The following is a 27,253-nucleotide window of genomic DNA, read 5'->3' on the forward strand; positions in this document are numbered from 1 at the left end:
AAGTTGAAACTTTATCAATTCTTGAGTAGTTTCTCTACCTGTTTGATTAGGAATTTGCACCACATTCTTGGTGTCAGAAGTGGGATCTGTCATGCCAGAAGGACTCCGTGGCAGAGGACAAGAGCATTCGGCCATCCTGAAGACTCACAAACCAGCTTCAGTCCATCTGTGTTAAAAACAGGGCAGCTTCTGGATCCTTCTCCAGAACAAGACAATCCTGTCACAGAGGTCTAGAGATGATTCCTCTTGTTTAGCTGCATTCACCTTGCCTTCTTTGGAAACTATTAGAAAGCTTCTGCAGTCTGAATGATGGTCCAGTGAGTTTGCTGTATATCAGGGTTAGGATCAGTGAGTTATTTCTACTTCATTCTTGACATGCAGCTTTATGTCATCCATGAGAAGGATCACATAAAGCCAGTATGGCCAGTATTAGGAACCAGCAAAAACAAGGAAAACCAGAGACCTTTTCTACTGATTGATGAGGAGAAAATGACATTGAATTCAAATACATTTGTTGTGGAATAAGGAACAGCTGCGAAAGACAGCAACTATGCAAACTTAAGAAGGGTGAATGATCACAATAGGCTGGTGAAATAGATACAAGAAAACTGAAGCAAAGGGGACAAAAAACCTAAACAGTCAAAGATCATTACATTAAGACTTCGGTTGAATTTGTGACTAACAAATAGATTCAATGATATTGAACCTTTACATCAAAAATAATCCCATGTAGAAATGTTTTTTCAACTCTTTGAGAGATTGCAATCATAAAAATTTGGACACCCTAATAAACATATTTTTAGGAAAAAACTCACATAGTAAAATCTGATTTATCTGTGAAATTTAACACAGAAAATAATTACTTTGTCAAAATAACTTTATTGTCCCTCTCTGGGGAAGTTTCAATGCAACATCAACACAATGACAGGCAATCAAATCAAATAGATTCACACAAAGATAGAATATAAATTTAAGCTACAAGCAGAATTGGTGGCCCTCACAGCTCAGTGCTGCTCCGGCCTCTGACATCCTGCAGAAAAACAGGCGACTTCCTGTTTGGAAGGGGTTGGGGCTAAAGTGATGTCACCAATTGACCATGTGATCGTGAGGAGGGCTGGTCTGTAATGAGACACAAAAGGTCTGATGCGGCTGTGTCCTTGTATGGGGAAGTTATTGCATCTTGATGTTTCATGGCCAATGGTCAGATTTGAGCTTTGGCCACGCCCACATGCTTAAATGTACAGAAACGTTTTTCATAACTTTTGGTCTTCAATGTGTCAAGACTGTGTTGAGTGATTCTGAAGTTTGTGTATCAAATGTTGTAGCAGGAGATCGCTCAGATACAATATGCATAAAAAAGCTGATCCTTTAAAGCATTCTAGGGGGCGCTGTAGAGTAATTAGGCCATGGAATTTAGAGCCAAACATACGGCAATGGTGTCGTTTGTGACTTTTCCACACTGCCACACCCACATCCTCTCCTTCCCCCCTTTCCTGTCAGCCTACTGTGAAAGGCTGACTAGAGCCCACAAAAGACCCCCTGGTGGGGAAAAAAAAAGTCTGTCCGTCCGTTTAGCACTACATTTCCCATAATGCATTTGTTCATTTTCAGTTTCACGTAGCTGAGCAAGATGTTTTCTGTGCTTTTGTTTGGCTCGGTAACATAAAAGTAGCATCCACCATCAATCCTCCCTTAATCCTGTGTGGATGAAACCTGTGTTCATTTTTAGTACATAAGTTTACATGTTCATGTCCAATGTTTGTGTTTATGTCAGTTATTAGCCCAGGAGGTGAAATCATTCTCGTGTTTCTCTGGCTACCGATAATGTGTACCGATAAGAGTTTACTTCTAATAACTCAACTTCTATGCTATACTTTGTTAGATATATATTGTCATTATAGTAGTATATGAGGAAATGTACCGCTAATTCATGTATTCTGACAGTTTTTGTCATTTGTATGTTTATTGCATTTGACCGATAATTCATGTGTGGTGTTATGGTGCCCTCCAGTGGATTTCTCTGATACTACAGGCCGTCTTCATCCTGTATCTATGTGTAGCCTTTTTTGCACACATGGCTATTAATATGCGCCTTTATTGTTTCTTCTGTTTCACACACTCACGCATACACATGCAAACTGACACCCACATACATATACATACAAAACCAAATATAAGCACCTCGTTACTATCTCTACCTCATCATCATCATCATCTGTACCATCCTCTCCCATGTTCCTACTATTAGTCCATCAATAAACTGGTGGAGTTGACCTTTTCCTTCTGACCGAGGATGATTCAATTGATGAGAAATCTGAAGTTTGCACATGTTAGACGCACACAGTCCTCTTTTATAAATCTAGATTTTTACTGACTGAGTTCCGACATTCCTTTATTTTTAAGCAGTTTATGTTCTGTATTCTCTTTTTGGTTATATTCAGCTAAGCACACTGAGGTTCTGTAGGATTTTGGTCTGAGCGATGAGATTACCGTGGTAGAAAGTTGATTCTCTGTCTGCTGAAAAATGTCTATTCATGTGTGATTTGGATCATCATCCAGCTGTAAGACCCAATAACGACCCATCTGCAGTAATCTGGTTGGGGCCAACAGATTTTTAACTAAAGATGCTCTGGTGTTTCAGAGGTTTATGATGACAAACATTTTTACAAGGTTTCATTAGGTGTTAAATATTTATGAATCTAGTGAATTTTTTCAAAACAGTTGGTTCAGTTTGTGAAAACTGTTCATATTTTATAGATTTTTGTTACTATACTGATGCACTGATATTCTGATTATTTTCAGCATAAAGTTATAGCTGAGATTTAGAACTATTACCAATTAGTTTATAGTTGCTGCTTAATAGAAATCTTGACATATTCTAAATCCTATAATTAAATCAATCAGATTTCAGAGAAAGAAAACATTTATTTAAATAAAGTGAAATCAGGTTCTTCCAGCAGTGATGTCATCGAGGCTTGACATCCAGGTGGAAGTGACATCAGCAGCAGGAAAGCCATATGGGCATTTCAGATTAAAAGACAGAAGAAGGTTACAGGGGTCTGGCACAGACGAAGGGAAGCTTCTCATAACAGCCATAATCATTCACTGTATCCTGTCCTGTAAATAGAGAGAGACAAATCCTGACTGCAAACCTTTGACAAAGACTTGGACATGATTTGATCAGTTGCAGAAAGCATGCAGGGCAGATGAAGTGTCTTGTCCAAAGACACAACAGACATGAATGTAGTGGGGGTTCGAACCAGGAACCCACCGATTACAGGACAAACTCCTACTTACTAAGACACCAGATACAAAGATTTTATAAAAACATACATTTAAATGAAATTATTAAAATACAGATTGTGATTTTCCAGTAATGAATACCATGTAAGTTGATGTCCATGCAGTGTTCGTTTCCACCAAAGTTGTTTGGCTCATTCGCGCCCCAGGAATTAAACACAAACTTGGAACCATCACTCCACAACCAGTAGCCTTCCTGAAAGAACATCTTAGTTTTAGTTTCTATCCAAACAAATCACACAGAACCAACCTAGACTTCTGTCAGTCATTATAGAAAACATGAACTGTGTTTGGATGGTTTATATTTAAAACCCTCAGCTGGTCGGAGCAGTCGCTGGAAAAACAGAAGCAGGTTCTGGTTCTGTAGGAGGTCTCCTCTCTTTCCTCTCCACTGTTGCCACATGCTTCCTCAGCATGAGGGAGTTTAGCATGGTCAGTGATTCAATACAACAAACTGGGTTTCCTGAGAAAACTGTTGACCAATTCATATTCTAATCTGCAATTAACTGCATCGTGTTAAAACCAGGATCAACTGGAATGTATTTGACTGAACTGACCACTTTATTAGGAACACCTGTTCAATTCAGTTCACTTTATTTATATAAAGACAATTCACAACAAATGTCCATTTTTTTAAAAGTGCCATGAGAAATGCATCTTGACATAAAAAGTCATCAACCAAACAGTTATTTGTGTTTTTAAAATCTCACCTCTATTGAATCAAAAGCACCAACCCAGGTTTGTGTGTGTTTTCCAGTTGCTTTGTAAATAAGGTTTCTGATGAAGTTGTACTCCGCTACACTGTGGAATGAGGCCAGATTTGCACCCAATGAGAGGCAGAAGTTCTGAAAAAGACAACAGTGGTTTAAACTTTCCTCTGTGCAGTGAGACAGTTGGTGCAGCTGAATATCAACCTTTAGAAATTATGATTCTATTTGTTTAATGGAAATCAGTTTCTGTAACCTGAAATTTATTGTCTTGTATGAATAATTTTACATTTCATTTGAATGTAGGAAATCTGTGTGACCATCACATCTGATGTACCTCTGCTGTAGTCCAGTTCTTTACAGTTTTCTCATAAAGGTAACATCGACCGTCATACCAAGTCCAATCCTTTTCACACCCTTCACATATGTCAACTGGGAAATGTGAAGAGAGAAGGTAAATACATCCAACTGATAATCAGCATAGTTTTAAGACCAGACACAGTATAGAAGTTCAGCTGCATCTATCATGTCTCTGATTAGGCTTCTGACCCACATAAAGAAAAAGACTCAGGACAGAAATCAGTAAAATGGGGTTTATTTGCAAAGGTGGTGGTCCAGGGTACGTAGGCGATGTGGGGAACCTCTGGAAGAAATAATAAATTGGAAGCAATAATAACTTAGTGGAGCAGATGAAGGTAAGAGGAAATGTTGGATAAGGAACTTACAGACCAGGGAGGGGTGAGTGGGGTGTTCTTCTTGAGGTATAAACTGCAAAATAGGCTGAGGGATGGTGGCTGCTGCAGAACTGTTTGAGGATGAACAGGCGGTACAATGTTGATGCAGGAGCTTAAAGTTACCAGTCAGAAAATCCAAGCTGAGGGCTATGGCTGGTTCTGGTCTGACGATGTTTGAGAGGTTCCACAGATAGATTCAAGGTGGTACTCAGAGACCTGAAGAGAGGGAAACAAGGAGTAACACTGGGCTCAGATACTTCACACAGAAAGCAACTCAGAAGTTCACAAAGTTGGCTTGACGTCACCACATGGGTTAACACTCAGGCAAATTAGTGACAGGCAACCAGCTTCTTATCACTAGGAAAGGATGAGGCTAAAGGTGTTGCAGGTGTGGCTGCACAACTCCCCACTTTCCTGAAATCACGTTCCCCTCAACGGCCGCCACCTGGTTTCCCAGAAGAAGTGGACGCAAGGGAGGTTTTGTAGTCAGCTATGAGAGATGGAGTCAAGACGAAATACTGCAGTACCCGTGAACGGTTCTCAGGACTGTAGCATTCCCAGTCAACAAGATACTGATACCCCCAACTTCACAGAAAGGAGGCCACCATCCACTTAACGCCCATTAATGACTTGGGTGGGAGGAGGGGGCTCAGAAGGTGGGCACAAAGTGATCGTACGGCCTGAAATATGGCATGGGCAATTACAGTCTAAATGGAATGACAAGGTATTCAAAGTGGCCAAGAGGGGTCTTGAAAGTAGTCTTCCACTCATCCCCCTGGCTGATACAGACTAGGTGGTAGGCATTGCAGAGGTCAAGCATGGTGAAAATCTTAGCATCATGAGGGGTTTGAAAGCTGAATAGATAAGTGGCAGAGGGTAATGATTCATGGTGATTTGCTTTAGTCCAAGGTAATTGATGCAGAATTGGAGTGAGCCATCCTTCTTAAACAAGAAGAAATCCACCCCCAAAGGAGAAGATGAATGTCTAATAATGCCAGTAGCAGGAGATTCATTTATTTACTTCTCTATGGATTCTCTTTCAAGGTGAGACACATTGAAAAGACAGCTAGAAGGCAAAGGTGCTCCAGGGAGACAGTTTATAGCAGTCATATGATCTGTGGAGTGGCAGTGATAGAGCCTTGCTTTAGTTGACAACTTGTTTAAGATCCATAATCCTCTGGAACTTGGCTCAGTTCTGGGGATTCATCAACAGGTGAATTCCCTGGGGGCGGGGTAGCAGGGAGGAGAGATTGCAGGCAGGAAGAAAGACAGTGGGCTAGGATTCAAGACAGCAATTTCACCAATTGAGATATGAGTCAAAATCTAGTATAATGGATGAATGTTTGGATTCGAAAACAAAGAAAGTGAGTTTCACAATAGCTACCTGAGATGATCAGAGAGAATGGGTGGCAAGGGTCTTCCATTCAGGTCTGTAGTCTCAAGAGGGTTCCTCATAGGAATAGACTCTATTTCATGCTATTGAATAATGGACTGGGCAATGAGGGTCAATCAACCAAAGCGCTGATATGGAATGAGTATTACTGACAAAACTGGAAGGAAAAGCAAAGAAGATGTGGTGTATGTGGGCTTGTCCATCAAACTCCCCTTAGTTACTAATGGACTTTGGCTTTTAACCAAAGGGGACAAGTGCCAATGAAGTGATCAGAACCTCCACAATACAAACACTGGTTGGACTGCGTCCTGTGCTACTATTCCTCAGGAGATAGATGGATTGGACCTTCTTTCGTTGGTTCTGGTTTTTGTGAATGAGACTTAGAGATTCAGGAGGATGAAGAGACAGATTGAAAGTGGATGAAAAATTAGATCAAGATCAATATGGGTTACTTGGGTAATCAAGTTATCTACAGTCTCTGGTTCATCTAGCAGAACCATTACATCCTTAAGTGACTCATTTAAAGCATTAATAAAAACACTCTTTAGTGCACGAGTCCCAGCCAGAAGCAGCTGCAATGGTGCAGAAGTCAATAGAAAAATCTGAGTCAGACCGTTGGCCTTGCCTGATCTTCCATAACACTCTAGAAAAGGACTCAGGGTCAAGGTTTAAGCTAAGTCATTTTGCATTCCTTAACAAAATCCTCCAAACAAATCCCAAAGCTTGTGTAGTCTTGAATGTGGACTTCTGCCCATTTCAAAGCACGTCCAGAGAGAAAGCCAAGACTGTAAACAATCTTGCTATTGTCAGTGGGAATAGACTGAGATAAATGGGATAAAATTAAAGAGTACTGGAGAAGGAAACTCCCACAATTGACATCACCAACAAGTTTGTCTGGTGCTGGTGGTAAGACATCACACTAGGGTGCTGAAGGTGGAGCAGCAGCTGAGGGAGCCTCTGGTGGTGACTGAGAAGACTGGCTTGCAGTCATACTCTGTAACACAGCAGCAACATGAATTTAGACTTCTAACCCACATGCAGAGAAGAAATCAATAAAATGGGGTTTATTTACAAAGTAGAATAATGTGTGTAACCAATTTGTGTAACTTACAAACAGATAAGTTGAGAAATTTAGATTTCAAGTGTTGTAGTTACAATTAGTCTTCTTGCTAAGTTCAAAAAGGAGGATAATAAGCACAAACAACCATATTGTCAAGGAAAATGAACAGCCTGTTTAATACAAAATTAAACAGAATATTATTGTAACATTTTTTTCAACAGAAAGTGTCCACCCTTATTATATCAGGTAGTGTCTTTTCTTTCAGTCCAGATTTCTTATTGTTCAGTTCCTTTCTTTAGTTCGGTATTTGAAATCCAAGGCTATGGAATCTGTCAAATTCCATAGCCATGTGTTTCTTTGGATCCGAAATCTTATCTTAATCCAGTGCAAAGCAGGCAGCGGATCCAGTAGTCCCAGATCTTGGGTTGAAACCTGGAGCCCAGCACATCTGATCCAGGCGTGCGGTGGTATGCAGCGGGACGATGTTCCAAGTTGATTGTGGTTCTAAAAAATAACCAATCAGAGAAAATCACAACAGAAATGGATTTAACTGCCAGGATAAGGTCACTTCTCTTCTGTCAACCGTTACCAGAATTCATCAGACTTTATCATATAACTTGCTTTCTTTTCTCTCAGCGTGCAATAGCTCAGCACAACGTGCTGCAGCCAGCTACAGTTCCTTCTTCTACTCCTATTTTTCTCTGCTGTCCAAACCAGAGTGTAAACTCACAAGCAACCTACTGGCGGTTTCTGGTAGCAAAAGAAAACCCAAAATTAAAATAGAAACCTATTTGCTGGTGCATTACATTACAAGACAAAATCCAAAAGAAACAAAATATAAAATACTACTAACAATAATATTACACACGTATATGGGGGTTACATGTGCAAAGGTGGTGATCCAGGGTAGGTAGGCAACGTGGGGAACAAAGCTTCTGGACGAAATAATAAATTAGTGGAAGTCCTGAAGGGGGTGTTGGTCTTGAGGTAGAAACTGCAAAATGGTAGGCAGAGGCCGAGGGTCTGATGGTGGTTGCTGCAGAGCTGTTGGAGGGGGCACGGGTTGAACAACAATGATGGAGAGGACCTGAAGAGAGGGACAACACAAGAAGTAACACAGGACTCACACAGAAAGCTACTCAGAAGTTCACAAGGTGGGCTTGGCATCACCACATGGCTAACACTCAAGCAAAGAGTGACAGGCAAACAGCTCCATGTGTCTATGTAGTATGATGAGGCTGAAGGAGTTGCAAGTGAGGCTGCACACCTGCAGGAAATCAGCCCTCAGCCTCTCAACTGGCACACCGTGGAACCCTTTTGTGGCAACCTGCTGGAAGAGTAGAACCATAGAGAAAACACAACATCCCATTTTCCTGAGAGCATCAAACATGATGGTAGAATTTAATAAAAAGTATGACCAATTAACACAAATTACAGCCTATGTAATTTTGTTAGTTAATCATTATGAAAAAGTATAATCAATGTTAAATGGATAATCAACTAAAAATACTGCCCTTTAACAAAAGGATTTAGGAGATGACGGTTATTAGAAAAAATATTCAGGGCGTGCCGTGTTGGCGTAGGGGAAAGCGCGACCCATGTGTGGCCTTGAGTCCTCGGCACGGCTGTTGTGGGTTCGACTCCTGGACCCGACGATATTTGCCGCATGTTTCCCCCCCTTTCCTGTCAGCCTACTTTGATATAAGGGACACTAGAGCCCACAAAAGACCCTCTGGAGGGGTAAAAAGAAAAGCAAACATATTCACATAAAAAACCTCTGAAACGACACATCTATTGTTTCTCATTCCGTTATTTTATTCAGAAAATAATTTGCATTCTTAGCATTAAAAGCTGCCTTCTGTAAAAACTATAGTGACCTATACGCCTGGTGGGATACGATGTTTCCATACAAAATGTGCTGATTAAACAATTTATTAATCCCATAGTTGTGCCTTAAGGACGACCCAGCATAGCATATCTATGCAAAAGTTTCTTGTCTTTTTAAAGAACTTCTCACATTGTAATTGTTGTTTTTTAGGTGTTAGAAACAACAATATAAAGAAGCACGTACCTCTTAGGTTACATCCGGCCTGTTGATGGAAAAAAAACAAAGTTGTAGGACAAAATTCCCAACAAAACAAAGTTTCCTCACTGAACTTCGACCAAATGATGGCTCAGATTGCTCCATCTGATCTATGTCAGTCAGCCAAAGCTCACAACAGCGATATACCAGTCATTGTTTTAAGTCCTTCTCCATACTTACATCAGCTCCATCCCAGAGTCCAAAGCTCAGACCAAGAAGCAGAGTGAAGACAAGACCTGCAGCCATCTGTAGAAAGAATCGTTAGGAAAGTTAATAATTAGTATCACAAATCAACTCAATCAAGACATAAAGCATCATGATGAGCAGTAGGACTTTAAATGTTACCTTGTTTTGATGATTAGTTGAAGAGTCTGTTCCAGCAGCAGTTTCTGCTCACAGGATGTCTCAGAGATGGAAACACAGACTTTATATACCTTCAGTTTGTTTGTCTGAAGTGGAAATCTTTGAGTAAGTCACTGTCTGTTCTCGTTTTTGTCACTTTTTTAAAAACGTGTTCAAGTTGTTGCAGAATCTTCCAGGATTCGGCCAAGGACGTTTTCCTGGTAGCGTGAAGAGTTACGTACCATAAGAACTGATTAGAACCGGACCAAAGCGGCTGATGTTGCCACTTCTGCTTCTCTGTCCAGAACAGTGTTCTTGTATGGAATGTACTCTCTGATAACAGAAGTGTATTAAAAAAGGACGTATCTGTGAGATGTTGCTCTGCTTTTCCTGACTCTGTTGGATTCAGAGTCTTTTGACTGCCTTCAAATAAAACACTTGAGAGATAAAGTTGAAACTTTATCAATTCTTGAGTAGTTTCTCTACCTGTTTGATTAGGAATTTGCACCACATTCTTGGTGTCAGAAGTGGGATCTGTCATGCCAGAAGGACTCCGTGGCAGAGGACAAGAGCATTCGGCCATCCTGAAGACTCACAAACCAGCTTCAGTCCATCTGTGTTAAAAACAGGGCAGCTTCTGGATCCTTCTCCAGAACAAGACAATCCTGTCACAGAGGTCTAGAGATGATTCCTCTTGTTTAGCTGCATTCACCTTGCCTTCTTTGGAAACTATTAGAAAGCTTCTGCAGTCTGAATGATGTTCCAGTGAGTTTGCTGTATATCAGGGTTAGGATCAGTGAGTTATTTCTTTATGTCATCCATGAGAAGGAGATGGCCAATGATTACTCCTCTTCAGACTGGGATGTGTTGATATTCTATCGTTTAAAGCACTTCAGGATTTTTGTTATGCAGGTGACGGCCGTCAGGTAGAAGGCTTTTAATGTGCTGTACACCAAATAGCACATTTAGAGAATTTTCCTTTTTATTATAGAGATACTTCTGTTCCAGTAGCTTATGGGCCGCACCAGAGTCAAATTCTGATATAATCCTATTGCCATTTTTGGAGATTAACAATGTTATTTTTTTATCCAGTTTGATCCAAATAGGATGATGCATGTGTGATGTCAAGAAACCTGGCATGGGAGAGTGACATCTGTCCAGGCTCATGCAGAAAACAGATCATGAAAGGCTTGAGAGACTGCTGCATCCTTGTATGTTGATTAATGATAATTACATAATAAGTATTCTCTGTATTTTAATGTACCATGACGATGAACCAAATAATCTATGATCGTTGCAATGCATTGAATTGATAATTACCTAAGGAAAATTTGATGATTGATTAAAGGTGATTATGTGTCTCACATATATAGAAATATATTATAGTGTTGTAAGGAGAACTGTAAAAAAGCAGGGTCAAGGTGTGGGTGTGAGTTCACAGTTTGGCTGACTTCTCAGAAAGGACGTAAGGTCTACATGGCCCTGCCGAAACTAATTATTTCGCAATTATGTCCAGATGACCTGGCCGAAAGTGAATTATTTCACAATCATCATCAGTCAGCAGCGCGGAGGCCCTGGTTGATGGTTGGGGCCTGGTTGCTTCATCGAGTGAAGATGCACACAGTGTTCTCTCTCTCTCTCGGCGCACACCCATAGAGCGAGAGAAAAGTATAAAGCCTCAAAGACGAGGTGAGACATTGTTCTTCATTCCGGGGGTCGACACTCAACACAAGTGCAGCAAGAAGAACAGCAGAGGACCACACCCTGGAACCGGAGAGAAATGGAGTACTTCTCGCCGATGCAAAGGGACGGGATCCATCGATCCACTGCCTCGGCTCCTGATTGGATTTTGGTACTCAGTGCTCAATCCAACGATCTCTACATTCACCGCAACGGACTTGGGGAACTGAACAAAGGTCACTAAGGTGATGAAGAACTGAGTGTTTGGACATAAACGACCAGTTCACTTTGTTTCAATTCCAAAGAGGATTTATTTTTTTTCAAGCATAAGACTTTGACCAAGGACTACAAGGATTTCTGTTGCCGAGATCTATTTCCATCATGGGTAGGAGTTGAGTTGCATCCTAAAAGCCTTATTTGATAGACAGATGACAGAGTAGGGAGGTTGTTAGGAAGGGATTAAATTGATCTAAATTGCATTGGTTTTATTTGAATTGTGTACTCATCAATGAAATAATTCGCTTGTCATTTTCCCTGCTAAAGCTTGCTTAATAAATATATTGATTAAAATTCTGATGAGGTTTGTGGACATTGAAATCAATTGAGTCATTTGAATTACAGTTCTTCCATTTAAGGTAAAACCAGTGAACATGATTCCAAAAATGTGGTGGCTTCGGACCTTCCTTTGGTGAGAGTAAAATAATGACCCTGGGACGTAAATCTAAGTCACTAAATATAATCTAGCCGTTACCAAGTGCACGTTATTTTTAGAAAGAGGGCTACCGCTAACAGAAGTGGTTATTGAAGCTATGCAGCTGTGAGGGCTACTCAGCTGATTGTTTCTTAACTGAAAAGGGTCGTAACTTCTGGATTGGAGGTAGTTAGAGCTAGACGAGTCTCTTTCGCCACCAGTTTAAATAGATTATCACTTATAGACCTCGTTTAGGGTAAGACCCAGGTCTTAGAGATTTTCCGGACCTGTTAGACAGAGAACTGGTCTAGAATCAACTGTATGTCAACAGCGAGGGATTAGAATTTCCGCATGCTCTAGTCACCTAGATAACAATTGATGGTAATTGTTAAAGAAAAATTATTATTTCTAGTGCTTTAAACAGTTAATTGAATGTCATGTGTAAAAGGTATCTTGAACATTCTTATGTTGAACAAATTTCTTAATTTTAAACAGGTTTGTGTCAAGGATTTACAACTAAACTATCCAACTGGGTAACTATCAGAGGTCAGGAACTAGATGCAGATAAAAGGAGATCCTTTAGGAAGCTCCTGCTGTGTTATCAGGGCCCACGAGGCCATAAAATTAGCATCTACTGCAGGGCAGAAGCCTGTTTGGGTCACAGAACATCAAAGGTCTTCCAACTAACATCTGGCATGGTTTAAACTAAATACAACATAGAATGTTGAGATCATTAACATTTAATTTCTAAGACATTTTTCTAAGTATTAATAGCATGTTTTTAACCAAAGTGTATTATCTAAGTTTAGAACTACTAATCTAGTGAATCATGAATGTATTTGAAAATTGTACTATCTGGGACAATATCAGAATCAAATGAAAATTGTTTGAATGTTATGTTTCATAGGTTAAGAAAAGCAATTGTACCTCATTTTGTATTGTTGATTTTATGATAAGGCAAACATTCAAATCTTTGGAGATGCTGAGTGCAGATGAGCAAAAACTAGGTTTGGTGAAGGTAATCTTTCCTTAAACCAAATTACTGAGTTTAACAGTGTGAAGGAGACACTCAAAAACTCACAGGTATATGTGAAGTCTTATGTTAAGGATCTATTTGCTCAGGTGGCCTTAGAAGCTCATGGGGCCAGGATGCAGATTCTTGCTCTTTTGTCCTATCGGAGACAAAAGTGGCCTTTGATCTTGGCGTGAAATTAAGGAAAGGTCTAAGTTTTTCTGAGTGTCCAGGGGAGATCCTGGTTGGTCGAACCAGGGGTACGACTTAATTGAATACATTAACAAAGAGAGAAACGCCTTCACTATAAGAGATCGAACACGATAATAATAATTCAGATAGCTGCCCTGTTTTTGCTTTTTGCATCAGCTCTCTCCAAAGACGCGTCTTTGTCCTTTTTTTCTTTTAATTTTTGTCTCAGGTAAAGAATGTATATCTCTGTATCTCTGCAGTTTTCTTGTTAACTCATACGGTGCTTGCCTTGAGATTAAACTCTGTAACTCTGTGACGTCATCACGCATCGTTGTTCCTTGCTGCCACACGCCGCCCGCCGGAAGAGCCCGGTATCCGGGACTATAAGGAAGAGAGAGCCAAGCTTTTTTCCAAAATTAAGCTAACTTAGAAATTCTTCCTTTAACATAATTCAACATTGAACCACCCTCATGTATGGTCATGAGCTTTGGGTCATGACCGAAAGAATTAGATCGCAGAAACAAGCAGCTGAAATGGGTTTTCTCCGTAGGGTGTCTGGGCTCTCCCATAGAGATAGGGTGTAGAGTAGAGCCATTTGAGGTGGTTTGGGCATCTGGTCAGGATGCCTCCTGGTTGCCTCCCTGGTGAGGCACGTCCCACGGAGAGGAGGCCTCGGGGAAGACCCAGGACACGCTGGAGGGACGATGTTTCTCAGCTGGCCTGGGAACGCCTTGGGATTCTCCCATAGGTGCCGAAACAAGTGGCCGGGGAGAAGCTGCTACCTACAACCCGACCCCGGATAAAGTGGAAGAAATGGATGTATGGATGGGATGTTTTGTGCCTATTGTAACCCAGGATTTATTGGGCACACTAAATATTTGTAATAATTGGGGTTATGTCTCCCTTTGTATTTTTTATCCTCTAGGCCCAAGTATGAATTTCTGTGAGATTTTGTGGGATTTGAGTTTTTAAAGGTATGGCACGGAGCCCATTGCTTGGTCTGGGAGAGCATGTGGTGGACTAAAAGTGTAAGGTTTGCTGCAGGTGGGCTTGAAATCATTTTAAATTGCTTTATTTATTTATTTCTTTTATTTTGATGTGTTTACTGATATACTTAGATGTGCCTCTTTTCCAGAATAGCTTATCAAAATGAATCCATGATCTCTTCTGTAGTCATCAAGAACTGCAGAAGGCTGTTAATCACCCACAGATTCAGTCCAGGTGTGGCAGAAAGGAAACACCTAAAACATGTAAAGCAGGTGGGCTGAACGCTGATCTAAACCTGCTAATTACTGATTCAGTCAGTTGATTCTTGATTGGTAACTGGTTAAGCTGAACTGAACTATTACTACTTGTGCAGGATCATTATCAGCATATGGACATTTGTGAAAAACGTTAATCATCAATTTATTTGGAAATGTTTGTGGTTAATGGAAGATTATACCAATTATTTGATGGAAGTTTATTCTGTATATATTGTAAAGAATTTTTCCAACTACAATGCAAATCACATTTTTTATATTTTTCTGTCCCTGACCCTCCCTGAGTTTTATCTTTAGGTTTTCTGATAAACAGCCTTTATTTTAAATATCGATTCCCTCTTTTTAACATGAGTGCAGCATCATAAATGCTACACTCACTATGCTGCAGCTTGACAGGCAAATGTGATTATGTATGTCAACTAACATTAAAAAACATATTCATTAATATTCATTAGCGTGTCCTTATTAATTTATCTGCAAGTGCAGAAGGGGAACCGTACGGTTTGTGTGTGATAGAATTAAAATAATAAGCTATATAAATACTAATCATTATATGTAAGGAGGCCTCACTGAAGGAAGCGGCTGACATGAATGTTTTGAGTAAGGGAGCGGTTGCAGCCAGATTCAGCAGCTAATTGCTCAGCCAGAAGTTTCCGTGCCTTTGACACGAACGATTGTGTGAAGCTGTATAACTTGTTTTTGTTTAATCATACATGGACATGTGTTCCAGAAGATATGCTGTGTAACTCTGGCAGCTGTGTGACCCGGGATATTTTTAGAAAGTGAGGAAATGTCCTGTTTTTTCATGGTGTCCAACATGTAGTGGTGTCCCCCCGACCCCTTCAAAGGTGTCCCGGTTTTGGTCACCCTAGATTACCGTGGTAGAAAGTTGATTCTCTGTCTGCCGAAAAATGTCTATTCATGTGTGATTTGGATCATCATCCAGCTGTAAGACCCAATAACGACCCATCTGCAGTAATCTGGTTGGGGCCAACAGATTTTTAACTAAAGATGCTCTGGTGTTTCAGAGGTTTATGATGACAAACATTTTTACAAGGTTTCATTAGGTGTAAAATATTTATGAAACTAGTGAATTTTTTCAAAACAGTTGGTTCAGTTTGTGAAAACTGTTCATATTTTATAGATTTTTATTATGATACTGATGCACTGATATTCTGATGATTTTCAGCATAAAGTTATAGCTGAGATTTAGAACTATTACCAATTAGTTTATAGTTGCTGCTTAATAGAAATTTTGACATATTCTAAATCCTATAATTAAATCAATCAGATTTCAGAGAAAGAAAACATTTATTTAAATAAAATGAAATCAGGTTCTTCCAGCAGTGATGTCATCGAGGCTTGACATCCAGGTGGAAGTGACATCACCAGCAGGAAAGGCATATGGGCATTTCAGATTAAAAGGCAGAAGAAGGTTACAGGGGTCTGGCACAGACGTAGGGAAGCTTCTCGCCACAGGCTACATCTGCTGTTTGATTTTGTCCTGTAAATAGAGAGAGACAAATCCTGACTGCAAACCGTTGACAAACCTTTGACCGATTACAGGACAAACTCCTACTTACTAAGATACAAAGATATTATAAAAACATACATTTAAATGAAATTATTAAATTACAGATTGTGATATCCCAGTAATTAATACCTTCTAAGTTGATCACCATACAGTGTTCCATTCCACGGATATTGTTTGGCTCATTCGTGCCCCAGTTATGAAACACAAACTTGGAACCATCACTCCACATCCAGGTGCCTTCCTGAAAGAAAATCTTAGTTTTAAGTTCCTATCCAAACAAATCACACAGAACCAACCTAGACTTCTGTCAGTCATTATAGAAAACATGAACTGTGTTTGGATGGTTTATATTTAAAACCCTCAGCTGGTCGGAGCAGTCGCTGGAAAAACAGAAGCAGGTTCTGGTTCTGTAGGAGGTCTCCTCTCTTTCCTCTCCACTGTTGCCACATGCTTCCTCAGCATGAGGGAGTTTAGCATGGTCAGTGATTCAATACAACAAACTGGGTTTCCTGAGAAAACTGTTGACCAATTCATATTCTAATCTGCAATTGACTGCATCGTGTTAAAACCAGGATCAACTGGAATGTATTTGACTGAACTGACCACTTTATTAGGAACACCTGTTCAATTCAGTTCACTTTATTTATATAAAGACAATTCACAACAAATGTAAAAAATTTTAAAAGTGCCATGAGAAATGCATCTTGACATAAAAAATCATCAACCAAACAGTTATTTGTGTTTTTAAATTCTTACCTGTGTTGAATCATGACCTCCAACCCAAGTTGGTGTGTGTTGTTTAGCTGTATTGTAGATAAGTTGTCTGATGAAGTTGTACTCATCTATATTGTGGAATGAGGCCAGATTTCCATCAAATGCAAGGCAGGTGTTCTAAAAAGACAACAGGGGTTTAAACTTTCCTCTGTGCAGTGAGACAGTTGGTGCAGCTGAATATCAACCTTTAGAAATTATGATTCTATTTGTTTAATGGAAATCAGTTTCTGTAACCTTGTTGTTGTACCTCTGCTATTATCCATCTCCTTTTATCTTTCACAAACACGAAACAGCGACCTTTGTACCAAGTCCAGCCTGCAGGGCAGTCAAGTGGTGTGTTAGCTGGGAAACAGGAAGAGAGAAGGTAAATACATCCATCCAACAATCAGCATCATGTAACACCAAACACAGTCCTTTATATAGAAATGAAGTCCAGTACTTTGACTGAAAGGATGACCCAATAAAGCAAAAGTTTCCTATCTTTTTAAAGAACTTCTTACAATGTAATTGTTGTCTTTAAGGTGTTAGAAACTCCAACAATATAAAGAAGCACGAACCTCTCACTTGACATCCGGCCTGTGGATGGAAAAACCCAAAGTTTTAGGACAAAATTCCCAACAAAACAAAGTTTCCTCACTGAACTTCGACCAAATGATGGCTCAGATTGCTCCATCTGATCTACGTCAGCCAGCCAAAGCTCACAACAGCGATATACCAGTCATTGTTTTAAGTCCTTCTCCATACTTACATCAGCTCCATCCCAGAGTCCAAAGCTCAGACCAAGAAGCAGAGTGAAGACAAGACCTGCAGCCATCTGTAGAAAGAATCGTTAGGAAAGTTAATAATTAGTATCACAAATCAACTCAATCAAGACATAAAGCATCATGATGAGCAGTAGGACTTTAAATGTTACCTTGTTTTGATGATTAGTTGAAGAGTCTGTTCCAGCAGCAGTTTCTGCTCACAGGATGTCTCAGAGATGGAAACACAGACTTTATATACCTTCAGTTTGTTTGTCTGAAGTGGAAATCTTTGAGTAAGTCACTGTCTGTTCTCGTTTTTGTCACTTTTTTAAAAAAGTGTTCAAGTTGTTGCAGAATCTTCCAGGATTCGGCCAAGGACGTTTTCCTGGTAGCGTGAAGAGTTACGTACCATAAGAACTGATTAGAACCGGACCAAAGCGGCTGATGTTGCCACTTCTGCTTCTCTGTCCAGAACAGTGTTCTTGTATGGAATGTACTCTCTGATAACAGAAGTGTATTAAAAAAGGACGTATCTGTGAGATGTTGCTCTGCTTTTCCTGACTCTGTTGGATTCAGAGTCTTTTGACTGCCTTCAAATAAAACACTACATTTGAGGTCAAGGATGGAAATTTCCAGGTTCAGGTGGTATATGCCAGATGTCCAGAGCAGGAGAGGGAGAGCCAATGATGTTTCTTGTTTTAATATCTGCTCCTTAGTTGCATCTCTAGAAGTAATTCAATCTGTTTCACATACTTACCTGTCCTGTTCCTTTCTTCTGGTTCCTGGGCTCCTGTTGTCTTGAGGCTCCACACTAAGTGCCAGGTTTGCAGTTCTAGCTGAGGATCCTGAGAAACCCTCCCTGTTCCCGTTCCGCTGTGTTTCCCAGGTGAGTTACCCAGCAGCTCGATCTATCAAGGTTACTGTTCAGTCCTGGAACCACCTCCGTTCGTTGGCTCTGATCCGATCACCCTCCCGGACCGACCACCAGACTCCCACAAATCGCTAGAATGCCCGGCCCGGATCCCGTTCCAGACCTGACACTCCTGTACAGCACATTTGTCTTTTGCAAATAAATCTTTAAGCAGATCTCCTGAGAGTATCTTTGCATGTGGGTTTGGAGAGTTCAAAACAACATGACACTTATCGTCATTGCTAGCTACCACAGAGCAAAGGGGGGGGCAGCCACAGGAGAGAGTGATTGACAGCACTAAAACTCTCCTGCCACTGATTGGTTGTTTCTAGATGGCACTGGGAGAAAGTAGAGGAAATACATTTTTCACAGATTATCTCTCATACCATAGTGTCACAACATGACAGTTTTAACAAATATGTAAAAGAAATTTTTATAAAATTTACATACGGCAGCTATAATTTCAATTAGGAGAGGAGAGAGAACGGGTCAGGAGGGACGAGGTTTAGAGCTGCTGCTGACTGACAAATGTTGGTAATTTATTTTCCTTTGTTCATTGAATGCTGGTGAAATGGAGGCAAATAGTCTGAGCTAACTATGCTGAACGGTTGATAATCTCACACAGTCTACCCACCTCTCTTGGAGAAAAACTGGGCTATAAATTGACACTCTTGTCCTTTTTTTTTCTCTATTTCTCTTTTTTTTTTTTTAAAACAACCTTATTTTATCATTTTTCTTAGCAGCGTAGTAACTGCCACAGTTGTTCTTGTCTTCTACTGACTGCTGCTGAACATCGTCACCTCAAGCCTCCAAGCAGGAACAAAGCATTTCCTGCAGATCCAGGGGGTTCAGTGCAAATATGGATGTGTGTTTTCTGATCTAGGAGGGGCACCATTTGATTTTTACTGCTAAAGACAATTTTAGAAAACACAATATGACTAATTTTATAATTGACAGTGTCACTTTTTTTTATTTTATGAAAAAAACTAACTAAATTGCGAAGGGCCCCCTGTCGGTCACGGGCCCTTGGAATTGTCATAACCTTTCCCCCCTATAGATGCCCCTGCATATTACTCAGGATGAAAAATTAAAATTAGAACTAAAAATGCCAAGGTGCCAGGCAAATAAATACATATATTCTGGTTTAGCAAGAAGAAAATATCGTCTTAACAGTGACAGTAAAAACCACCCTTCCTATAATCCCCAGGAGAAAATAGCTGCTAGAACGAACAGCAAACCTAACTTCCCTAACTGAAACACCTCCATGCTAATGCTTAGCTAAAAAAAAAAATCCCTTGGCTGCAAGGTAAGGGCTAGCGTGGCTACGCTATTAACCATTTCAGTGTAAACAAAGCCTCAAAATTCAGTGAAAGTTGTATGGAGCCTGGTGCTGGAAGTCCATTGAAAGTCTGTTTTCATCGTTTTAAGCTCTGTGATTGTGAGTGGGAATAAAAATAGCAACAGGTATTTTGTTCCATATAACATAGTAAGAGTGTAACAGGTAAAACTTTTATGTTTATTTAAAACATAATCAATTACAAATTTATTGATGGAACTTGACTCATTGTCATGTTTTGATTATTGATTCTATGTTGCATTGTGTTTGGTTTGATGTAAAGTACTTTGAAATGCCTTGATGCTGAAATGTGCTACACAAATAAAATTTGATTGATTGATTGATTGATTGATTGATTGATTGATTGATTGATTGATTGATTGATTGATTGATTGATATAGGATTCTGTTACAGCTGCACAGCTGAGTTAGTACATCCTCTATCTGGGTTTCATAGCCTTAAAGAAAGTTCACCCCAGGTTAATAAACTAAGCAGATGGACAGGGTAAGAAATGACATCAGGAAAAATGGAACATGTATAATACACAACAAAGACATAAGCAAGCAAAAGCGGTGATGTCAGGGTGTGTGTGTATCTGTAAATATGAGAGGTGCGTGGGTATTTCTCCATAAACTTCACATGTAGACAGTTTCTGATAAGGTGGCATTATCTCAGAGTAAGTCCTTACAGCCATACAATTCCACGGTTGTCATTCAGAGAGAGAAGATGGGAGAGAGCAGCTTGTCTACATATCCTGGATGTAACCACCAGGATAATTTTTTCCATTTCTGTTAGATTCACTTTTATTTAAAGATTTATTTTGAAATAAAATCTACTGACCTTAATTTCTGTTAAGCACAAAATAAACCAAATGAGAATTAACACCATTCTGTTTGTGCTCGTGGTTTTAGGGTCACATGACCAGCTGCACGTCAGCATCTTAATAGATGCTAACGTGCAGCATCTGGTGATGTGCTGGTGCTGCACGTCACTAGCCTAGGTCAGAGACTCTGTCCAACATTGCTGCAGGTAGGCTTCTACCTGATCGTAAGCCTTTAGCAAAAGTTTATAGATCTGTCTTTCTGTCTATCTATAGAAATGCCTCTCAACCTTCAGATATGCGATTGTGGATCAAAAAGTTGGATCAGTCACACGGTTTTACAAGTGGGAACTGGGGAGTGTTTGTGTTGTTTGAGAGTTAGCATGCTAGCACTAGCTCTTGGTCAGTGTAAACTGATCTGAGTATGTTTTATCACCTTGATGAAGGATTTAAATTAAAAATATTATAATTGTAAAACACGATCCATTGTATGTTCATGAAATGAATGAGTACTCACAGGAGTTTAATTGTTATAACATAAATTCATTCACTACAGTGACAAGAACAGGGATATGTACATGTATGATTCTTTTTTTGATAGATGAAATCTAGGATTAATCAATCAGGCCTGTTTTTTTACACAGGCCGGTTCCCGTTCCAGATCCTGTTTCCAGTTCCAGATTGTTGCCTTGTGGACCAGACTGGCGAGCTAAACCACACGGCGAATCAAAAAGAACATCACATCCTATCAACTCCTTCCCATCTGGTAGGAGATTCATGCCACAGCCAAACCATCATCTGCACTCTGAACTGAACTGAACTGGATCTTTTTTTTCCATTAACCCTGGGTCATTAGAACACACATCAGGACATAATGTTTCTAAGACAGTGATGGATATAAGATCATCTATCCAACAAGTACAGCATCAGTGCTAGCCAATGCAATCGCACCAAAAGGGTGGATACACCCCATAAAAGGTGGGTGCAAGGTGGGTGTTGGATCCTCCAGGCAGCTTCGAGTCAAGATCGAGATGGACAAAGAACTCTGCAACTGAAGAAGAGCCGGGGCCACAGAGCCGAAGACTATCCTGATCATAGGGACCAACCAGTCAGACCAGCAACATGTGGCTTCAAATCACACTTCTCTCATCAACTGTTTGGGGTTCAGACCTACAGAGATCCCTGCCTTCATCGATCAACATCCTCCTCCTGATGCAACGTCTTCTTCATCATCAGGCCAGGTCTGGGGTTCGAAACGCCAAACTCCGTCCGTCTCTCTCAACGGTTCCTTTTTAGTTCTCAGTGTCAGCGTTAGGGGAAGATAGAGTAGATCAGTGTTTCCCAACCCTGGTCCTCAAATTTCACTGTCTTACATGTTTTAGAGGTTTCCCTGCTTAATGTGCCTGATTCAAATGATTGCAGTTCAATAAACGCCTGTTAATCAGTCATCAATTGAAATCAGCTTGACTGAAGTGAGGAAATACCTAAAACATGCAGGCAGTGAGCCTTGAGGACCAGGGTTGGGAAACACTAGATGATTGATTTTTTTCTACACAATCCTAACAAACCTCACAATATTTATTTATTTACTATTAATCTATATGTATGATTTGCTCTTTTAAATTGTCATCTATATTATTTTTGGTCTCAGGAAATGACTGAGGGATGAAGAGACTGATGTCTGGTTCTTTAGGTTCTTTAGGTTCTGCGGTTCCTCTCCTGATCCATTCTGTCTGATATCAAACCCACTGGGTGCCACTGAATGTCACCGACACGTTTATTTTAATTTCCCTATTAAACTTCACTGTGAATGTTGTCTTCCCACTACCGTCTGTATTTCTGTCAGAGGTTTTACTTTAAGGACGGTGTTTTATCAGGTGGACATTTAAAAAAGACACTGGTTGATAGCAGCTCACTGCGGCTGCGTAGTGTCCGTCTCTAGGTAACCATGACAACAGCGTCAGTTCGTGGGGTCCTATTTAGGTCCCGCAACGACAATTTAGCTGACCCTAACATTTCCACTGTTTTGTTTTGGTCATTATTATTACATGTTGAGCCACTAAACATTGTCTAGTCTGTAACAAGTGCTCATTGTTGATAGGGACAGAGCTGCAATCAACAAGAGTGGTTACTGAAGTTATGCAGTTGGGAGGGCTAGTCAGCTGATTGTTTCTAGACTGAAAAAGGTCATAACTTTTGGAATACAGGTAGTTAGAGGCTAGATGAGTCTCTCTCGATGCCAGCTTAGACCGATTATCTCTCCTAGACCTGTCTCAGGATAAGACTTGAGGGTTTAGAGATTTTCTGGACTCGTTAGATGGAGAGCTGGTCAGTAGTCGGTCCATGAGAGTTGTGAGGTTTAAGGCGGCGCTGGTTATTGTACAATAATACTATATAAGATCCATATTGGCTTCCTTACACTGACTGCCTGTTCTATATAGAATAGATTTTAAGATTCTTTTAACAAATTACAGTTTTAAATGGGTTAGCTCCTCCTTTTCTTCAAGATCTTTTGAAACTTCATTCTGTGTCCAGAACTTTAAGATCCAATAATCAGCTGCTACTGAAAGTCCCTCGGACTCGACTGAAGAGGAAAGGAGATCAAGCTTTCTCCATTGCTGCTCCTATTCTGCAGAATAATCTACCTTTCCAGATTAGATCTGCCCACAGCCTGGATCATTTTAAATCGCTTATTAAAACTCATTTTTATTCTTAGGCTTTTAATTGAGGCCTGATACTGTAACTCTTCTGTTGTGATGTTTTATAAAATTTTCTTTTTTACTTAATATTACTTTTATTATTTATTTATATATATATATATATATATATATATATATATATATATATATATATATATATGTGTGTGTGTGTGTGTGTGTGTGTGTGTGTGTGTGTGTGTGTGTGTGTGCGTGTGCGTGTGGGTGGGCGTGTGTGTGTGCATGTGTTAAATAAATAAATTTGCCATTGACATTCTTTTATCCCGGCCCACTTATTTATAGAAATATATACATTTCTATGCTGCTACATTACTTTAGCGCTGATGCTAAGAAAATTATGCTTCTGTGTTCGAAAGAATGGACACATTCTGAAAGACCAAAGTGAAATGTTCAAGTGTTTTTTTGGTATAGGTGCACTGATTTCTGATGTTTTTCATCATAAAGTTAAAGCTGAGATTTAGAACTATTCCCAATAAATTTATAAGTTGCTGCTTAAATGCATTGTTGACATATTTAAAAAAAAAAATAAAGTCAATCATATTTCAGAAAAAGAGAACATTTATTTAAGTGATCAAATAAAGTGAAATAAGGTTCTTCCAGCAGTGATGTCATCGAGGCTTGACATTCAGGTGGAAGTGACATCACCAGCAGGAAAGCCATATGGGCATTTCAGATTTTTAGGTATTAGAAGAGAAAAGTTATGGGACTCTGGCACAGATGTAGGGAAGCTTCGTGGTACATTTATTACCAAGCAAAAGAGACTGTCCTGTAAAGAGACAAAGAGACAAGTCCTGACTGCAAACCTTTGACAAAGACTTGGACATGATCTGATCAGTTGCAGAAAGCATGCAGGGCAGATGAAGTGTCTTGTCCAAGGACACAACAGACATGAATGTAGTGGGGGTTCGAACCAGGAACCCACCGATTACAGGAAAAACTCCTACTTACTAAGACACCAGATACAAAGATTTTATAGAAATATACATTTAAAGAAATTATTAAAATACAGATTCTGTATCTCCAGTAACAAATACCTTCTACATTGATGTCCATGCATTTTTTCCCTTCAGATGCGATATTTCGAGTCCAGTGATAAAACACAAACCTGGAACCATCACTCCACAACCAGGTACTGTCCTGAAAGAACATCTTAGTTTTAAGTTCCTATCCAAACAAATCACACAGAACCAACCTAGACTTCTGTCAGTCATTATAGAAAACATGAACTGTGTTTGGATGGTTTATATTTAAAACCCTCAGCTGGTCGGAGCAGTCGCTGGAAAAACAGAAGCAGGTTCTGGTTCTGTAGGAGGTCTCCTCTCTTTCCTCTCCACTGTTGCCACATGCTTCCTCAGCATGAGGGAGTTTAGCATGGTCAGTGATTCAATACAACAAACTGGGTTTCCTGAGAAAACTGTTGACCAATTCATATTCTAATCTGCAATTAACTGCATCGTGTTAAAACCAGGATCAACTGGAATGTATTTGACTGAACTGACCACTTTATTAGGAACACCTGTTCAATTCAGTTCACTTTATTTATATAAAGACAATTCACAACAAATGTAAAAAATTTTAAAAGTGCCAAGAGAAATGCATCTTGACATAAAAAGTCATCAACCATTTGTGTGTTTTTAAATTCTTACAATCAATGTACTATGAGCTCCAATCCAACTTCTTGTGTAATTGCCAGTTGTCTGGTAGACAAGGTTTTTGATGAAGCTGTACTCATCTGAAGATTGGAATGAGGCCAGATTTCCATTCTTTGAGAGGCAGTCATTCTGAAAAAGACAACAGTGGTTTAAACTTTCCTCTGTGCAGTGAGACAGTTGGTGCAGCTGAATATTGACCTTTAGAAATTATGATTCTATTTGTTTAATGAAAATCAGTTTCTGTAACCTTGTTGGTGAAATTTATTGTCTTGTATCAATAAATTTATTCTTTGAAATCGGTTGTACCTCTGCTGCAGCCCAGGACTTTTGATCATTCACAAACACAAAACAGCGACGCTGGAACCAAGTCCAACCAGGAGGGCAGTCAGCTGGTGTAATTTCTGAGAAATATGAAGAGAGAAGGTAAATATATCCAACTGATAATCAGCATCATTTTAACACTAAACACAGTCCAGAGGTTCAGCTGCACCAAACATTATGGTAAAAATATGAGAAATTAATCCAAATTACAGGTTGTGGAAATGGGAATTATGTCAGTTAAGAATTATTTAAAAAGTATAATCAATGTTAAATTAAATCAATAAGAAACTAAAAATACTGCACTTTAAGAAAATAATTTGGGAGATGACAGTTATTACACAATATATTTACATGAAAAACCTCTGAAATGACATTTATTGGTTCTGATTCAGTTATTTTATTCAGAAAATAATTTGCCTTAATTTACATTATACAGAAATGAAGTCCAGTACTTTGACTGAAAGGATGACCCAATAAAGCAAAAGTTTCCTATTTTTTTAAAGAACTTCTTACAATGTAATTGTTGTCTTTAAGGTGAAACTCCAACAATAAAAGAAGCACGAACCTTTCAGTTGACATGCCTGTGGATGGAAAAACCCAAAGTTTTAGGACAAAATTCCCAACAAAACAAAGTTTCCTCACTGAACTTCGACCAAATGATGGCTCAGATTGCTCCATCTGATCTACGTCAGTCAGCCAAAGCTCACAACAGCGATATACCAGTCATTGTTTTAAGTCCTTCTCCATACTTACATCAGCTCCATCCCAGAGTCCAAAGCTCAGACCAAGAAGCAGAGTGAAGACAAGACCTGCAGCCATCTGTAGAAAGAATCGTTAGGAAAGTTAATAATTAGTATCACAAATCAACTCAATCAAGACATAAAGCATCATGATGAGCAGTAGGACTTTAAATGTTACCTTGTTTTGATGATTAGTTGAAGAGTCTGTTCCAGCAGCAGTTTCTGCTCACAGGATGTCTCAGAGATGGAAACACAGACTTTATATACCTTCAGTTTGTTTGTCTGAAGTGGAAATCTTTGAGTAAGTCACTGTCTGTTCTCGTTTTTGTCACTTTTTTAAAAAAGTGTTCAAGTTGTTGCAGAATCTTCCAGGATTCGCGGGCGTTTTCCTGGTAGCGTGAAGAGTTACGTACCATCAGAACTGATTAGAACCGGACCAAAGCGGCTGATGTTGCCACTTCTGCTTCTCTGTCCAGAACAGTGTTCTTGTATGGAATGTACTCTCTGATAACAGAAGTGTATTAAAAAAGGACGTATCTGTGAGATGTTGCTCTGCTTTTCCTGACTCTGTTGGATTCAGAGTCTTTTGACTGCCTTCAAATAAAACACTACATTTGAGGTCAAGGATGGAAATTTCCAGGTTCAGGTGGTATATGCCAGATGTCCAGAGCAGGAGAGGGAGAGCCAATGATGTTTCTTGTTTTAATATCTGCTCCTTAGTTGCATCTCTAGAAGTAATTCAATCTGTTTCACATACTTACCTGTCCTGTTTCTTTCTTGTGGTTCCTGGGCTCCTGTTGTCTTGAGGCTCCACACTAAGTGCCAGGTTTGCAGTTCTAGCTGAGGATCCTGAGAAACCCTCCCTGTTCCCGTTCCGCTGTGTTTCCCAGGTGAGTTACCCAGCAGCTCGATCTATCAAGGTTACTGTTCAGTCCTGGAACCACCTCCGTTCGTTGGCTCTGATCCGATCACCCTCCCGGACCGACCACCAGACTCCCACAAATCGCTAGAATGCCCGGCCCGGATCCCGTTCCAGACCTGACACTCCTGTACAGCACATTTGTCTTTTGCAAATAAATCTTTAAGCAGATCTCCTGAGAGTATCTTTGCATGTGGGTTTGGAGAGTTCAAAACAAAATGACACTTATCGTCATTGCTAGCTACCACAGAGCAAGGGGGGGGCAGCCACAGGAGAGAGTGATTGACAGCACTAAAACTCTCCTGCCACTGATTGGTTGTTTCTAGATGGC

General features: G+C 39.8%; 3 protein-coding genes and 2 long non-coding RNA genes across 5 annotated transcripts; 1 reads left to right on the forward strand and 4 right to left on the reverse strand.

Moving 5' to 3' along the window:
* Positions 1-632: 632 nt before the first annotated feature.
* LOC122836037 lies at positions 633-23,966 on the forward strand. The gene is made up of 2 exons (XR_006371396.1): positions 633-2,947; positions 23,881-23,966. It is a non-coding gene; the product is annotated as an uncharacterized LOC122836037 (long non-coding RNA).
* On the reverse strand, positions 2,906-9,779 carry LOC122835788 (galactose-specific lectin nattectin-like). Its single transcript, XM_044125167.1, has 7 exons — positions 9,623-9,779; positions 9,458-9,523; positions 9,266-9,284; positions 4,345-4,439; positions 4,011-4,145; positions 3,385-3,496; positions 2,906-3,117 (listed from the first exon to the last, which is right to left on the reverse strand). Exons 2-7 carry the CDS (start codon positions 9,521-9,523, stop codon positions 3,050-3,052), a joined length of 495 nt encoding a protein of 164 aa, XP_043981102.1. The 5' UTR covers positions 9,623-9,779; the 3' UTR covers positions 2,906-3,049.
* LOC122836002 lies at positions 4,583-9,259 on the reverse strand. The gene is made up of 2 exons (XR_006371386.1): positions 8,462-9,259; positions 4,583-8,281 (listed from the first exon to the last, which is right to left on the reverse strand). It is a non-coding gene; the product is annotated as an uncharacterized LOC122836002 (long non-coding RNA).
* LOC122835720 (galactose-specific lectin nattectin-like) lies at positions 15,749-17,945 on the reverse strand. The gene is made up of 7 exons (XM_044125038.1): positions 17,678-17,945; positions 17,513-17,578; positions 17,322-17,340; positions 17,012-17,106; positions 16,747-16,881; positions 16,120-16,231; positions 15,749-15,960 (listed from the first exon to the last, which is right to left on the reverse strand). The coding sequence occupies exons 2-7, from the start codon at positions 17,576-17,578 to the stop codon at positions 15,893-15,895; spliced, it is 495 nt and encodes a 164-aa protein (XP_043980973.1). The 5' UTR covers positions 17,678-17,945; the 3' UTR covers positions 15,749-15,892.
* LOC122835906 (galactose-specific lectin nattectin-like) lies at positions 23,831-26,342 on the reverse strand. The gene is made up of 7 exons (XM_044125415.1): positions 26,182-26,342; positions 26,017-26,082; positions 25,829-25,844; positions 25,249-25,343; positions 24,937-25,071; positions 24,325-24,427; positions 23,831-24,056 (listed from the first exon to the last, which is right to left on the reverse strand). Exons 2-7 carry the CDS (start codon positions 26,080-26,082, stop codon positions 23,989-23,991), a joined length of 483 nt encoding a protein of 160 aa, XP_043981350.1. The 5' UTR covers positions 26,182-26,342; the 3' UTR covers positions 23,831-23,988.
* Positions 26,343-27,253: the final 911 nt, after the last annotated feature.

This window comes from Gambusia affinis, linkage group LG01, assembly GCF_019740435.1.
Source record: "Gambusia affinis linkage group LG01, SWU_Gaff_1.0, whole genome shotgun sequence".
Lineage (NCBI taxonomy): Eukaryota > Metazoa > Chordata > Actinopteri > Cyprinodontiformes > Poeciliidae > Gambusia > Gambusia affinis.